Source organism: Bipolaris zeicola (assembly GCF_000523435.1).
Source record: "Bipolaris zeicola 26-R-13 unplaced genomic scaffold scaffold_219, whole genome shotgun sequence".
In the NCBI taxonomy this organism is placed as follows: Eukaryota; Fungi; Ascomycota; class Dothideomycetes; order Pleosporales; family Pleosporaceae; genus Bipolaris; species Bipolaris zeicola.
This window is the reverse complement of record NW_006912268.1, coordinates 27,235-40,981: the sequence shown is the minus strand read 5'-3', so window position 1 is coordinate 40,981 and position 13,747 is coordinate 27,235. Positions and strand designations below refer to the sequence as shown.

At 51.3% G+C, this 13,747-nt stretch overlaps 3 protein-coding genes across 3 annotated transcripts; 1 reads left to right on the top strand and 2 right to left on the bottom strand.

Annotated features, from left to right (window-relative positions):
• Window positions 1–766: 766 nt before the first annotated feature.
• COCCADRAFT_106923 (uncharacterized protein) lies at window positions 767–2,013 on the bottom strand (the record flags this gene model as incomplete). The annotated part of the gene is made up of 2 exons (XM_007718221.1): window positions 767–1,552; window positions 1,603–2,013. 2 exons carry the CDS (start codon window positions 2,011–2,013, stop codon window positions 767–769), a joined length of 1,197 nt encoding a protein of 398 aa, XP_007716411.1.
• A 736-nt stretch (window positions 2,014–2,749) lies between these two features.
• On the top strand, window positions 2,750–4,565 carry COCCADRAFT_106943 (glycosyltransferase family 2 protein; the record flags this gene model as incomplete). The annotated part of the gene is made up of 3 exons (XM_007718220.1): window positions 2,750–2,946; window positions 3,012–4,264; window positions 4,324–4,565. 3 exons carry the CDS (start codon window positions 2,750–2,752, stop codon window positions 4,563–4,565), a joined length of 1,692 nt encoding a protein of 563 aa, XP_007716410.1.
• Window positions 4,566–6,159: 1,594 nt separating this feature from the next.
• Window positions 6,160–13,244, bottom strand: COCCADRAFT_8484 (uncharacterized protein; the record flags this gene model as incomplete). Its single annotated transcript, XM_007718219.1, has 3 exons — window positions 6,160–8,389; window positions 8,446–8,582; window positions 8,634–13,244. 3 exons carry the CDS (start codon window positions 13,242–13,244, stop codon window positions 6,160–6,162), a joined length of 6,978 nt encoding a protein of 2,325 aa, XP_007716409.1.
• Window positions 13,245–13,747: the final 503 nt, after the last annotated feature.

Below are 13,747 nucleotides of genomic sequence, written 5' to 3'. Positions count from 1 at the left end.
TACCAGACAAAATATTAGCAATCGCAGCAGCAATTCTTTTATCTTAATCTGAAAATTAAATATGATTTGGTGGAGTTGCACGGTGTTGAAATTGGGCAAAAAAGTAGTGTTGGTGCGCCCAGACGCTAGTGCGAACAGACTTTTGAGTTAGTACTGTATATTCCTAGGACACTTGCCCTAAGTAGCTCTGGCCTTGGCCTTGGGTGGCGATATTACTGCGATATCTCTACTACTATATTTCCACTAATTTACTGCTATGTCTTTGCCAGTAGCCATGACCTATCGCGCTGAGGTACTATGCAAGGGTTTTTGCACTATGAAATACAGATTCTTTGGACTAAGCGCTATATCTGTAAGGGAAGGGCCCAAAGTACAATAGCGGCACGCTCCTATAGTCACACTGACCTGTCTCCTGGTCAAACCCACGTGCATGGTCCGTGCTGTGTATGCTGCTCGGCTACAGTTTGTATATGTATTTGGGATGCTTACACAGTAGCAAGCAATAGGATTGCACAATCCACAATGCTCGAACCCAAAGCATTTCAACATTTGCAGTAGTCTAGATTCATTGAAATGATATCGATCCTCTCTTTTATTCAAATATTTGTAGACGGGTAAGCGAAGGTTGTGGTAGCGTTTGATCGAAACACTACGGGGCGATGATCGGACCCCTGGTCAGCTTTGACCATGTTCACTAGGACCATCGTAAGCCTCCCCCAGGCATCTTCCAGGACATCTCTCTCCCACAGTCGTGCTCTTCTTTTGTTCATTTTTGCCAGACTTCAACCCGCACACCGCTTAAACATTTCAAGATTTCGTAGTCCAGAGGTGGCTGCTTTACAGCGACCACTATGGCATCAAATGTCTTCAGAACTTCCAGCTCCCAGCAGCTGTTCTCGAGTTTCGGCACCCCTGGTAGAGAACCCTGGCTTACCAATGGATCGCAAAACATCAGATCGACTTCGCCAGATTGGCGGAGATAATTCAGGAGTTGCAGCCCAGGAGAGTGGGACATATCCGATTGGCCTACCTTGAACCCAATCCCCACGACGAGCACTCTGGGTCGATGTGCCTCGCCGTGTTTGTGATAGCTTTCCTCGAGTATCAACTCTAGGAGGTGACTGGCGATGCGTGATGGTCGGGTCATCATACGCTCGTGCGCCTGTTGAAGCAGCGGGAGTTTGCAAGTCGACATGAGATATGTCGGATTGACGGGAATGCAGTGACCTCCAATACCCAGTGAGGGATACATAGGTAGGTACCCGAAAGGTTTGGTCGCGGATGTGTGGGCGACTTCGAAAGGATCAATTCCCAGTTCCTTACAGGCATCCGCCATTTCGTTCGCGTAGGCAATTGCTATAGTCCTCTGGCAATTCTCGTAGAGCTTTGACATCTCAGCTACTTCTGGTTTGCTGACAGGAATGACAGTGTCGAAAACAGTTTCATATAATCTTGTAATAGCGGCCAAAGACCCTGGGGCAACGTCGTCTAGACCAGAAACAACCTTGGGTATCGATTTGGGTGGGGGTTCTACGCGGCCTGGGTCTATTCTCTGTTCCAGAGTTAGTCCATCTCGTTTCTGGAGTGTGTGGGATGTCTTACTTCAGGCGACATACCACCGAAGATGCCACGAGCCTTAACCAGTGGCCCCAGTAGTTGCCTAGTCATTCCAACCGCAACAGTACTCTCTACCACCACGATGGAATTGGCTTTCACATAGGGGTAGAGCATGTCCACTGCACTGCGAATGTGCGAGGAATCGACTCCGCCGGTCAAGCTCAACGATGTCGGCACACAGAGTAGAAAGTGTGATGCGGTTTGAAAATCTCTACTGTCTGTGGAGAACTTGACATTGTGCTTCTCTGAGTACTTTAGTCGCAAGTTGTCTATTCGGGAAGCAGATATGTCATATGCAACTATGGGGAAGGCTGAAGAGAAAACTTCCATGAGATGTTCTCCCACATAGCCCACCCCGATGATTGCGATAGTACTGGGTGCGTCAGACTCAGCCATTGAGTGAATGGTAGGATTCGGCACACTGTAGTTTGAGTTGGACGATATATATATCATGTTTTAGAAGATTCGAAGTGATTAGATGAGGAAGAGCTTGTTTCAAGCGGAGAGAGATCGGCGTCACACGAGGTTATGGTGCGATCGTGGTGATCGGATCATATCACATATATTTGGATCGGGGGAATTATTTGTGAGTGTCTAGGTCTATTGGGTCATACCATACAAGGCAGATGTATATATTCCTTGTAGTCTAGGATGTGAAAAGGCCGAAGGTCAATATTAGTACTAACGCTATTTCAGGACTCTTCTTTGTCCGTACGGCCCGACGATGAACTCCTGCACGTCTGCATCGGCTGCCACGGATGTGAAAATGTGAAACCTCCACGATACCGGGTCTTGCAGTCAAATACCAAGATGCCAAGGAATCTGGAGCCGGAGAAATAGCCCTCTCTGGCAGGAGAAGGCAAGCAACACGTGGGAATCTACCCAGGAGGCTACCGGGTAGGTCACTTTTTCTAAAACTCTTGTGACATGCCATCCATTCTCATCCCTGTATTCGATTTGCCCTTGTCTTGAAACCTGAGCAGTATATCTAGCAAGATCTCGTCTACTAATTCCAGACCATCACATACAAATTCTTTCTTGCTTTTCAAAGCACACACTGTACCTGGGGAGACGCCTATTCCATTTTTATTCTTGCCCGTACTCCTAGTCTGTACAATTGGCCGACTTCAAAATGGGTACGATAATTTTTGCAAGCACTGTGGTTCGAAGTGCTGTCAAACTAAATGATATGCCAGATTATATACGGAAACGATCGTTTCCACTGTCCAGCAAGACGCTACGTAGCGCAATTGAACATTTGCCCAGCGTTAATACCCGCCGACTGAGAACTCAGAAGTATATAGCATATGCTATTCTGATCCCTTTGAAGTGAGTAACACGTTCACGCACCAGCATATCATGGGAGATGGCGATCGCTAATTACTACCATTTAGTTTGACTCTGATACACCTATTTTCAAACTACATCCGGAATTTCTGGTGGCTTTATCCACTGATTGCGCTACGACCCGTGGTTGACTTCGTTGAGATGACCTCCATCCTCGTCTTTGGCCTTGTTCGGTACCTCCGACCGACACTTCCCAAGATCCCCGAAACACCAGAAAGCTTTGCATACCTCCTCTGTTGCTACAATGAGACATATGAAGAGATGATGGTCTCACTAGAGTCCTTGGCTGCACAAAAGTCGGTGGAAGATCACAAGAAAATTATCATTGTAGTCTGCAATGGTCGCGTTAGCACTAAAGGCATGACCAAGACGACTGCAGCCCATCTGATTGAAGATATCATTGAGCGTCCCACCAGCATTCACATGTCTGACGCCTACACTTCATGGGACGGCGCCTCTATGAAAATCGAGCTCGTCAAGGGAGAATTCAGAGGCGTGCCGATTGTCTGCCTGGTCAAAAATGAAAACCGAGGCAAACGAGACGGAGTCACTCTCATGCGATCTTTCCTCTACAAATTCAACCAACGTAAATCGAATCCGGAACTGGGAATGCTCGGCCCAGAACTCTTCACCGAACTCTCTGGTTTCCTCGAAAGCTTATCAATCCAAAATGTTGACTACGTCGTTGGCATCGATGCGGATACTCGATTCGATGACAAATGCGTCTCCAATCTCATTCAAACTGTGAGAGAAGGTGACAGAATTATTGGCGTGACTGGCTTCATTCGACCCGACCCAATCGACGTGTCACCGCTTTCGCCCGCCTATATTTACCAGAATGCCGAGTACATGGTCGGTCAGTATCGCCGTCGTCTACGCCAAAGTCTCACAAGTGAGAGGGTGACGTGTCTGCCGGGATGCTGCCAGCTACTACGAGTTGAGGACTCTACATGTGGCGACGACATCACGAAGAAATTCGGATACTATCCCAAGGAAACCGATGGCCTATTCCGAACCATCCAATCCATGATGAGTGAGGATCGAGATCACATATGTCTAGTGTTATCAGAGAACCCAGGCGTCAAAACACGTCTGTGCCTAGGTGCAAAAGCCTATACCACAGCCCCAACCAAATTCTCCGTCTTTCTAAGCCAACGCCGCCGATGGACCCTCGGCCCACTCACAAGCGATAGTCTCCTCTTCTGCCGCAAGTACACCGGCTGGACCGAGCGACTCGCTGCCTTTGGCTCCGTCTTAACCTGGATCATCGGTCCCTCCCTCTTCTTCGCCCGCTACCAATGTATGTACCTTTTCCCCCTCCCTTCAAAAAAAACACTCACTCTAACATTCCCCTCACAGCCCAACTCGACGCCCGCACCGTCCTCGTCCTCGTCTTCATTGAAGCCTACCGCAAGTTCTGGGACACGCTCACCATTCTCATGTGCGCACAGTCGCTCAAGGACGGAGTGCAATTGGCTGTAGGGGTACTGATTTACTACCGAGTTGGCCCAATTATTGGCCAGATGACGCAAATGTACACACTGCTCAAGATGGATGATTTCAGGTGGGGGAAGACGCGGATTGCAATTGCGCATAAATGAGCAGTGAGAAGAAGGCAAAATAATACCTGATAATAATATCAGGCGGCAGTGGCGAAAGGTCTCGAAGATCTAGATTGGTACATATATGTCTTACTTGCATGGCCCGGTCCGTGGATGCCGCTGCGGCTACGTGAGAATGTGGGTATCTTCGGTTACTGCGCTCGTGGGCAATGCAGTAAGACGGAGATGGAGGCCCTGTTCGGTTCCATGTTGTATTTTTCGCCTTCGGCTATACCAAATCTGGGTTCCGCCAGGGAAAACGGACATGGGGAATACAAGCGGCAAGTTCGGTAAGACGACGCTACAAGCGAGACGGAACTCTACGACATATTTCGTTAGCGCAACATCTGATAACGGGAAAGCCCTATCTAGTGTAGTTTCAATGTATATACCGCTTTTCCCTTTTCAAGCCAAACAAAGCCTGATTTTCCTGCTATACCCTGAAACCTTTTGGCAAGAATTCATATAAAAGCCATTGGAACTACGTGACTAGCCCTTTTGGATTGTTTCTCCTAACCGAGATAAGCGTAGTCGCAACGTTAACCGACATCTACGGACCCAAGTAGAACGGGAGGAGACCGGAGGCGGAAACAGAGCAACCGGACAAGCCCTGAAACTCTTCCATGGCGATGGTTGGTGACCTCATATATACTTGCAGCCCTTCGGCGGTGCTGAAGAGAGAGGCGTGCAGCTTTAGCTCCAATCCCACTCCATCTACATATCTGTAGCTGTAACTACCCGCTGCTTACTGGCCTGGCTTCTCCGGCTGCTCCATGCTGGCTCCGGTGGCTGCTTACAACCAGCTCCTGTAGTTGCTTACAACCAGCTCCTGTAGCTGCTTACTACCGGCTCCTGTGACTGCTTAATGCTGGCTCCTCCGGCTGGGCCGGCTGGTCTGGCCGGACGGGCTCCAAGAGATTCTGGTATTCGTTACGTGAATAGGCGCTAGCTAGAGACTGAGATCCTTCACATCTTAGCACGGTTACTTGTAGCTAACAAGACACTTGGTACATTGTTCCAAGTGTTGTATGGTAGAAACACGCTTTCTACTTATCGCACTAATCCGAAAGCCTTCATTCATCGCTTGATCCTCATCAACTTACTCCTCGCAGCAAACGCTATTGATGATACAAAATCCCAGACGAAACCCAACTCAAAATCTCGTCCCAGTAGAATAACGCCAACTTCCTAATCAATAAAAATTTCATTGCCCAAAGTCAACTCTCATCCCGAGAAAGAAGAAAACGCCCAAAACGTTGATTTCGGCATGAAAGATTTTGCGATTATTGGCTCGGGGTATCGTAAAAGTGTATGTATACGCTCTTTCAAGGAAGAGAGAGTTGACAAAAAACAAAGATGCTTTGAGGAGAGGGTTTGTAAAAAAGAATCGATAGATGGACGCCGTGCAATGCAGCCTTTTCCCCCCTTCCTTTCCTGTTTGAATGTTCGCCGAATTTGAAAATAAAAGTGAAAAAACAAAAGATAATATGTGGTTCGATGAGACAGATGACCCCTGTTGTTGTCGATGATTCTTTCATTCTCCCTCATCTTTGCATCTGATAAGCAATTCCCTGACTCCCAATAATGGATGATTCTATCGCCTCCTCTTTGCATCACCGTGTGCTTGGTCCTGGGGATCGCGGCCTCTCTTGCGACCATCGTCTCCCCCACTTCCTCCGCCGTTTCCTCGGCTTCGCCTATCGCGTTCGTCCCTTCCTGAAGTTCGTCCCTCATCGCGGGAGCCTCGCTCACGCCTGCTGCTCTCACGTGGTTCCCGTCCTGACCTTGACTCGCCTTCTCGTTCGCGATCTCGTCGACTGCTCTCCCTATCACCGCCACGCTTCTCTCGTCCTCCACGCTCACGCTCAGAGCTGCGCTCGCCTTCTATGCGATCCGAAGTTCCACTACGGCTGCTTCGTTCATCAGAGCGACGGTCGGGTCGATCTGTTGATCGCTCTCGTCCTGACTTTTCACTCCGTCTGCTGTCCTTGTGGCTACGAGACTCTGAGCGAATCTCTTCCTGTGGGATACCCTCTACCCTGCTTTGACTGTCATCGTTTCTACCGCCTCTCTGGTATTGGGTTGGCATTGATCCATGAGGCGGTGGTAACATGGGACTTGCCGTGCCACCGGATCCGTCTATCGGTCCATTGGCTCGGGCGGCTCCGCGACCACGAACTGGTGGGTTGGTAGGCGGGACATTACGATCACCAGACCTTTCAGCAGGCGTGTTCGCTGACAAGACGTTATTGATAGTCCGTAAAGGGTTTCCACTATTTCTTGACCCCCGGTCTCCAGCTGCGGGGCCCGTAGGAGGACCCCAACCATTTGGCGAGGACGGAATTTGGCCCTGAGAGGCTCTGTTGGAACCTCGCGGACCGCTTGGAGCATTTGGTACGTTAGTCTGCAGTGGCGGGCCATTGGGTCCTCTGCCTTCGATATTCACAAGTCTACTAGGGTGAACACCTGCAGGTAGTGACGCTGCAGGACCAGAAGGTGCAGTAGGTGTAGGAGGTTGCGACTGTGATGACGTTCGGTCACTGCGAGGTCCTGATGGTGGCCCAGGGTCCGAGGGTTGGTTCAATCTTCCGTAATTGGGGTCTTGGGCCTGATGCCCTGAGGATCGTGGGCCAGAGTTTGGTTGAAACATGTCCCTTGTCCCACGCGATGATGTGGTGGGATCGTTGCGTCCGCCGCGCGGCCCTGTAGGTGCGCCCGATCCCATTTCGTCCCGTCGGTCTCGATTGCTGGGTGGTATAGGTAGAGAACGGTCGTCTCGATGTTCACGCGGCATATCGCTGCGTCCATGATAGCCAGGCAAGCGCTCCTCCATTCGACGATCTTCCCCGCGCCTATCATCGCCATGACGAGGAGAATTCAAACGAGAATCACGCTCCCGACGACTGTCGCGGTCAGGCCTTGGTGCGTCGTGTCTGCCATGTTCAACTTGATTGATGAGGGCAGCACGAGCCGGATTGACCGTGGGCTCCTCCTTGGCCGATATTGGCGCCTGGGGCAGCCGTTGAGGCCTTTCATTTTGCTCCATACCGTAAGGGACATTGGCTGGCGGGACCTCTCGTCGATATTCATTGTTCAATGAAGTGGAAGAGGGCATCCGACGATTCTCCATCGCTGGAGGTACAGGGTGCATACGAGGGTCAGGACGCTCACGTTGATCTCTCGGGTCTCTGGTATCGCGCGCATCCCAGGTGGGTGGTGGTCGAACTGGTGGCGCCCGTGTATCCCGTAGCGGTGCCCGTAAAGTGCGGTCGTCATAGTCGCGCTCCCTACCAGACCATTCTCGGTGTTCGGCCGTAGGAGGTATTCTTTCAGGAGTTCTACCATCAGGCATTCGCCCACGACGACCAGGAGATGGCTCACGGTGACGTCCGACGTCTCCGGGACGGTCCAGTCGACCATAGTCATTTTGTGGAGGACCTCGGTTGTCGTAGCGGCTATGTGCAGCTTCTGGCGGCCGATCCATAACCGGACGTTCTGATTGTCGTGCCCTCGATGGCTGTGAGTCCGGCCGGGATGGCAAAGCATGCGATGGTCTTCCAGCCGTAGCGGGTTGCATAGGCATGTTTCTACCATCTGGTCTTTGTGGTACAGATGACGGGTGCATTGGAGGACCGGGTTTAGGGGCAGACCTACCCATTACTAGCTCTTGTTGCTGAGGAGTAGCTGGCTGAGCCTCAGAATGTCTAGATGTGGGATGGGTCGCGTCCCTTTCTCTTGAAGGCGCAGGAGTTCCAGGTGTAGAAACATTACGCTTCGATGTATTGTCGTCCATGTCTCGTAGAGGGGTTTGCTGGGTTCCGTTTCTGAGAAGGGCGATCAGTCTCATTACTGGGAATGGCGGTGTCAATATTTCACTTACTGTTCAGGAGTTGGCTTGAAAGCAGGTGCAGATGCATTGAGCTTTGTGTCCTGTGTTTGCGAAGACTTTTTGCTTTCCGTTGCAGCCTTGTCACTAGCATTGGTCGTACTTCCGGGAGCAGGTGTTGGTGCAGGTAGCTGGGTTGCGTCAGTCCGCCGTTGAATACTCAGCAAATTAAGTGGACTTACATTACGGAATACATGGTCGTCCTGCCATGACTTCTCACCCTTTGTGATAGGACCCAGGACCGATTCCAATGATTTCTTGAGATCACCCCTCTCCTCATTCTTGCTCAGATGCTCGATTGTCTGCTTCAGCTCTGCACCTAAGCTCTGAACCTTGGGGTAGTTGTTGCCCAGAGCATGCAAAACGTTGATAGCATTGCGCATCTGCATGTAGCGACCAGTCTCAAGACAAGTCTTCAGCGCAGTAGTAAGCGACCTGTGCCATTTGAACAACAACATGCAAAACTGATCGTACGTAAAGAAACTCGTGGCGTTCCCATTGGCATCATAACTCCTTCCAAAACCAGGGAGGTTCTTTTCTGGTCCTTGTGCGTTCCTGGCGTACGCATCGTCCTTGTTCTCGTGCCAAACTTGTAGCTCACGAAGTATGTCACTAAGGAATCGACCAAAGGATAACGACTCTGCTTCGGTATACATGCTGATGATACATGTAAGTCTGTTAATAGAGAAGAGGACGTCCAACAGTCTACTCATGCGGAATCCAGGAACGCCTGAACTATGCATAAACATGAGCATTGACGAGGCATATTGTGCATCTTCCAATGATATGCGGCTGCGTGGAATGAAGCAGTCTTGAAGCAAAGCATTGTGCAACGCATCACACTGTGGGCCAATCATTGCTACACCGGCAAACCATCCTTTGAGCTCAGCCCTGAGGCTATCTTGTGTCGCGGCGTTGGCTTGTGTAACGTTTTTTCTTTCTTCCTTGAGTTTAGGAATTTCATGCTTTGCCCGTCGTGCGGCATCAGTCTCCGCCTTCGGGACGTTGGATCGATAATTACGACGATCAGGGACTGGGGCAGGCAACTGCCGCTCGAAGTACTCAATCGTTTCTTGGTACTGTTGATCGATTCCTCCAATGTCGACATCTGGCAGGGAGAGTTGCCAAAAGGTGACGTAGTATGACAGACAGGGGTGATTTCCAAACTTACCGGGTAATCTTTCTTGGAGCTGGGTTGCTAAGCGCTCAATTTCTACGTTTGGAACTTCAGGTAATGAAGGCTTCTCTGAGACGGCAGATGGATCAGTATCTGCCATTTCGACATCTTCGCTCGTCTTTGCTGTCTCGGTAGCTGCTACTTCGGCTTTGGCGCCGTTTGTAGGTGACTCCTCTTCGATGCCTGACATAGAAGTATCACCATTTGACTGTGTGTTGGCAATGAGTTTCGCGCGTTGATCAGTTCGGAACTCATTAGCCTTGGCCGCAATACTTGCACGAGCAATGGTGAAGGCGACATCTGGCTCGATGTTGAAATCAGACATCATCTCGATAAGAGACGGGAAGATGGTATCGAAGTCATCCACGGTAATATATGCTCGGAGGAGCTCCAGATACTGAAGGAGAGTGGAACGGAGCTTGTCAACGTTAAAGAGAACCGGCTTGTCGGGAACCTCTTGCTGATCGACACGGTGAACGTAAGCCTCCACGTGCTGCGCAAGTGCAATAAGAATCTGCGGCCCCAAACCTGTCTCTTTCAGGCACCTAATCAGACGTCGCGCAGAAGAACCGGACAAGTGTCGATAATCCGCTAAGCGATGCTGCAAAATAAAGGATCGAAGCGCTGGTCCAGCACAGAGGGCTAGGGTCATCGCCTCAGAGACGGATCCGCTGAGGCTGATTCCACCCATAGACTTGACCATCTGCTCAAGCACATCCAACATGTAGAGCTCACCTTCTGCAATTAAGAGTTGACGCATGGTGAGTTGCAGTATTGGGAGGGGATCCATCAAATGGTACTTTGCGTAAGCTTTGCCGACAAAGGTAGCAATGTTCTTGAGCCAAGGGGCAGATAGCATGCCGTCGTCCTGATGCGAGCCTTTATCGGGGCTGAGAAGGTATGTAACCAAGGTCCAGGTTAAGACATCGTATCCGAGCAAGGTGAGATATCGGCTGCACTCTACCAAAGCGGTAATCATATTGGGGTAGTTGACTAATTGCTTGACCGTTGTCTTGAAGACCCATCCAGGGCTGGCGTACGAAATTTTGGCAATTTTACGTCCATACTCCTTCGTGTTGGTAGCAGAAATACGGCTCATTGTCTTTTTGGTCTCATCGCGGACTTGTTCGAAAGCCCTCTTGCTGGCTGGCTTGAGCATCCCATTGAACCATTGTTGGTAAATGGTGTATCGAGTGGCGGTGTCGAAATGTTTGAAGAGGTCCCACACCTCATTGATTATTCCGGGGTTCCTGCCGGTGAAGGATACCGCAGGCGCGATAAAGGTGGCTGAAAAGTTGATCCATCGTTTCCGGTTCTCTTCTGAGGGGTCATCGGCTAGATTTCGCTTGCCAATGCGTATGATCTTTGTTAGGAGCACAGTATCCCTGCCGCACTCGGCTCCGACCAAGCCTAGAAGACTGGTACAAAGCTTGATCACGTCGTCTACTTCCTGGCACACAGGGACATTGTCAACCCAGTCTTCCCAATAGAACTTGTAATCAACACCTCCATCAGAATCCTTCTGGTCAGGCTTGGCCCATCGAAGAGTCCGTCGCGGAATGAAGTCGCTGGGCCTCTGAGGGCCACGTACACTCGATCCTTTGATAGAAATAGTGGGCTCTTCAAACGGCGTAGGCTTTGATGCTTCGTACATCTTGCCCACGGAGTGGTGAGCCAAACGGAAGATGAGGCCTTGGAGCTCAGGGTATACTTCCAGGAACCAGGCATGGCGTCCAAGGATGAATAATGCTTCCGGCAGTGCGCCAATACACAGCAGACTTTTCAGAAGAGTGTACTTCTGATCTGTTGGCTCGGGTAGGTCTTTCTTCTTTTCCACAGGCTCATCGGGGTTTACAGGCGTATTTCTTCCAGTATCCGGTTTTGATTTGCTTTCGGTATCCCTCAGACGGGAAACGGTAGGTTGTCCAGGTGTATCATCAGGTAATGCGCCAGCCATAGTCAACGCATTAGAAACCGCACCACGTTCCTTGTCCTCCCTTTCCTTCTTAGCCTTCAGAAGCTTCTCCTTGTGCGCAGCCATATCCTCTTCCAATGGGTATAGATGTGGGTATAGGTCAAGAATGGAAATGAATCCAATCTTGATCAAGAGCGCGATCAGGTACATGAGGTTCTCGGGGAGAACATCTGACGCATCGCGGACGTCAGAAGCATAGAAACGAAGCTTGAAGCCAAGAAGTTGCGCTGCAATGTCGTTTCCAGAGGGAGGAAGAGTCTTGGTTTGCGCCATCCATTCGTCGGCCCATTTTCGAGCCGCCTGCTGCTTGGAGAGCGATGCACCTTCTGCTAGTAGTGTCGGGTCCGGCTGTCGGTTGTTCGAAGTAACACGGCGTGCACCAAGTTCAAAGAATGCCTGAACGCCTGCCCGATCGCCCAACTCGCCCACACGTTGCCAGAACTTTCGGTCTCGGGATTCGCGTAGTCGTAGCTGCTCTTCCTTCTCTTCGTCTGAGTAATACCAGAGCTTGGACCCCGGCTCAGCCCAGCGAGGAAGCGTGGGAACTTCGGGTTCCTCCCATTCGATATTGTCGAAACCGCGTAGCTCGGGCCACCATGCGCTTGTCCGTAACAACTTGACAAAGAATCTGCCGTGCTTGACTAGAAGATTGGCAAACACATCGAGTGTCACATCGAGGACTCGTCCGATATCCAAGTCGAAGGCACCAATGAGAGCGTTTACCCGTTGGTAGGTCTCGCTCACGACTTCCTGGTTTGGTGGTTCGCTGTTCACGGTGGTGAAGTATTCGGTCATTAACTTCGAGTAGCCCTCGGTCTCTTCGCGCAGGAGGTTGTAGTTGGATTGCCGGTACAGTGCGTGGGTGGCTTTGCGAACAGCCATCTTGCCAAAACTATCGCGAACCAGACCCAGCGACTTCAAGAGGTCGTTCTCGAGCTCGGAGCGCATGCGTGAAATGTCGATGTTGGTGGCAACAAGCATCTGCCGTACAGACGCCTGCTTGCTCTCATCGTTCGTGAGCGAACTCAACGTATCGAGGAAAGTCGATGTTGAGTCAATGTCGTCGTCGTCGCTCGGTACCGATACAATGTCCCGCACCATGGAGCCCAACTCGCCAGCATCCAGGACATGGTTTATGGATGCCTCGATGATTTCGTGGAATATGACTGACAGGGTGAGTACGTTGCCCTCGCGCTGGGCAGCCAAAGCAGCCTGCACCACAGCGTCGCGTGCCTCGCCATTCCAATGAGCGACCCGGTCTGGTGTCAGGTACTCATTACTCTCAGGTACCTGGCGCGGCGTCGTGGGTCTCGAGGGCTGCGCAGGGGCGGCAGGGCGCACAGGAGTGGACGGTGTCGGCTGAGGCGGCCTGGCTGATGTGAAGGAAGTATTGCTGGTGGGCGACATGGCAGGCGGCGATGCATGTGAGACGTTGGGACTCTGGGGCACGCTAGAGCCGCCGCGGCCATTGTTTCTGCTAGGCCGCCTACCAGCTCCGCCGCCGCCGCGTGGACTGTTGGTTTGCTGCTGGTTATGCGCGAGTCCCATGTTCTGCGGGCGATGCGGCGACGGGCGGCCGGTGCGGTCGTCATCCTGTGAGTAAGTGCGGTCAGGTCGCTTTCGCTTTGGCGGGGGAGCCATGGTGGTACCCTCTCAGGATCGAGAGACCGGCGCGAACTGGGGGTTGATAAAATATGAGGCGAGCATGCGGTGGTTGCTCGTGAGAGTGCTAGCTCGACAATGCGTGGTTGACGTTTGCGCGCGCGCGTGCCGTGCAGTCAATGGACAATACAAAGACTGTAGAAGAAGCGCGGATCCAGGCTGGTGGGCAGAACCAGAGCAGGAGGGCGAGAGTCGCGTTGCGGCGGGCGCGGGTTGATGATGAAAGCGTGTCTGGAACTTGCACAGGCTCAAGACATCGCGAGCTCCGCTAGCGTCCGACCGTGCATTCATTCACCTCGACTCTTTTTGTCTGCGCCGCTGCTTATTGTATCACCGCAAGTCATCATCACTACTACCATGCACACCGCCACATGCACACATTCACACGTTCACACATAACTAAACACGCGCACATCATGGAGCAATATATGAGCAGACAATTAAAAGTTGTATTGCGCTGCGCTTTTAAGCCATCACCGTAA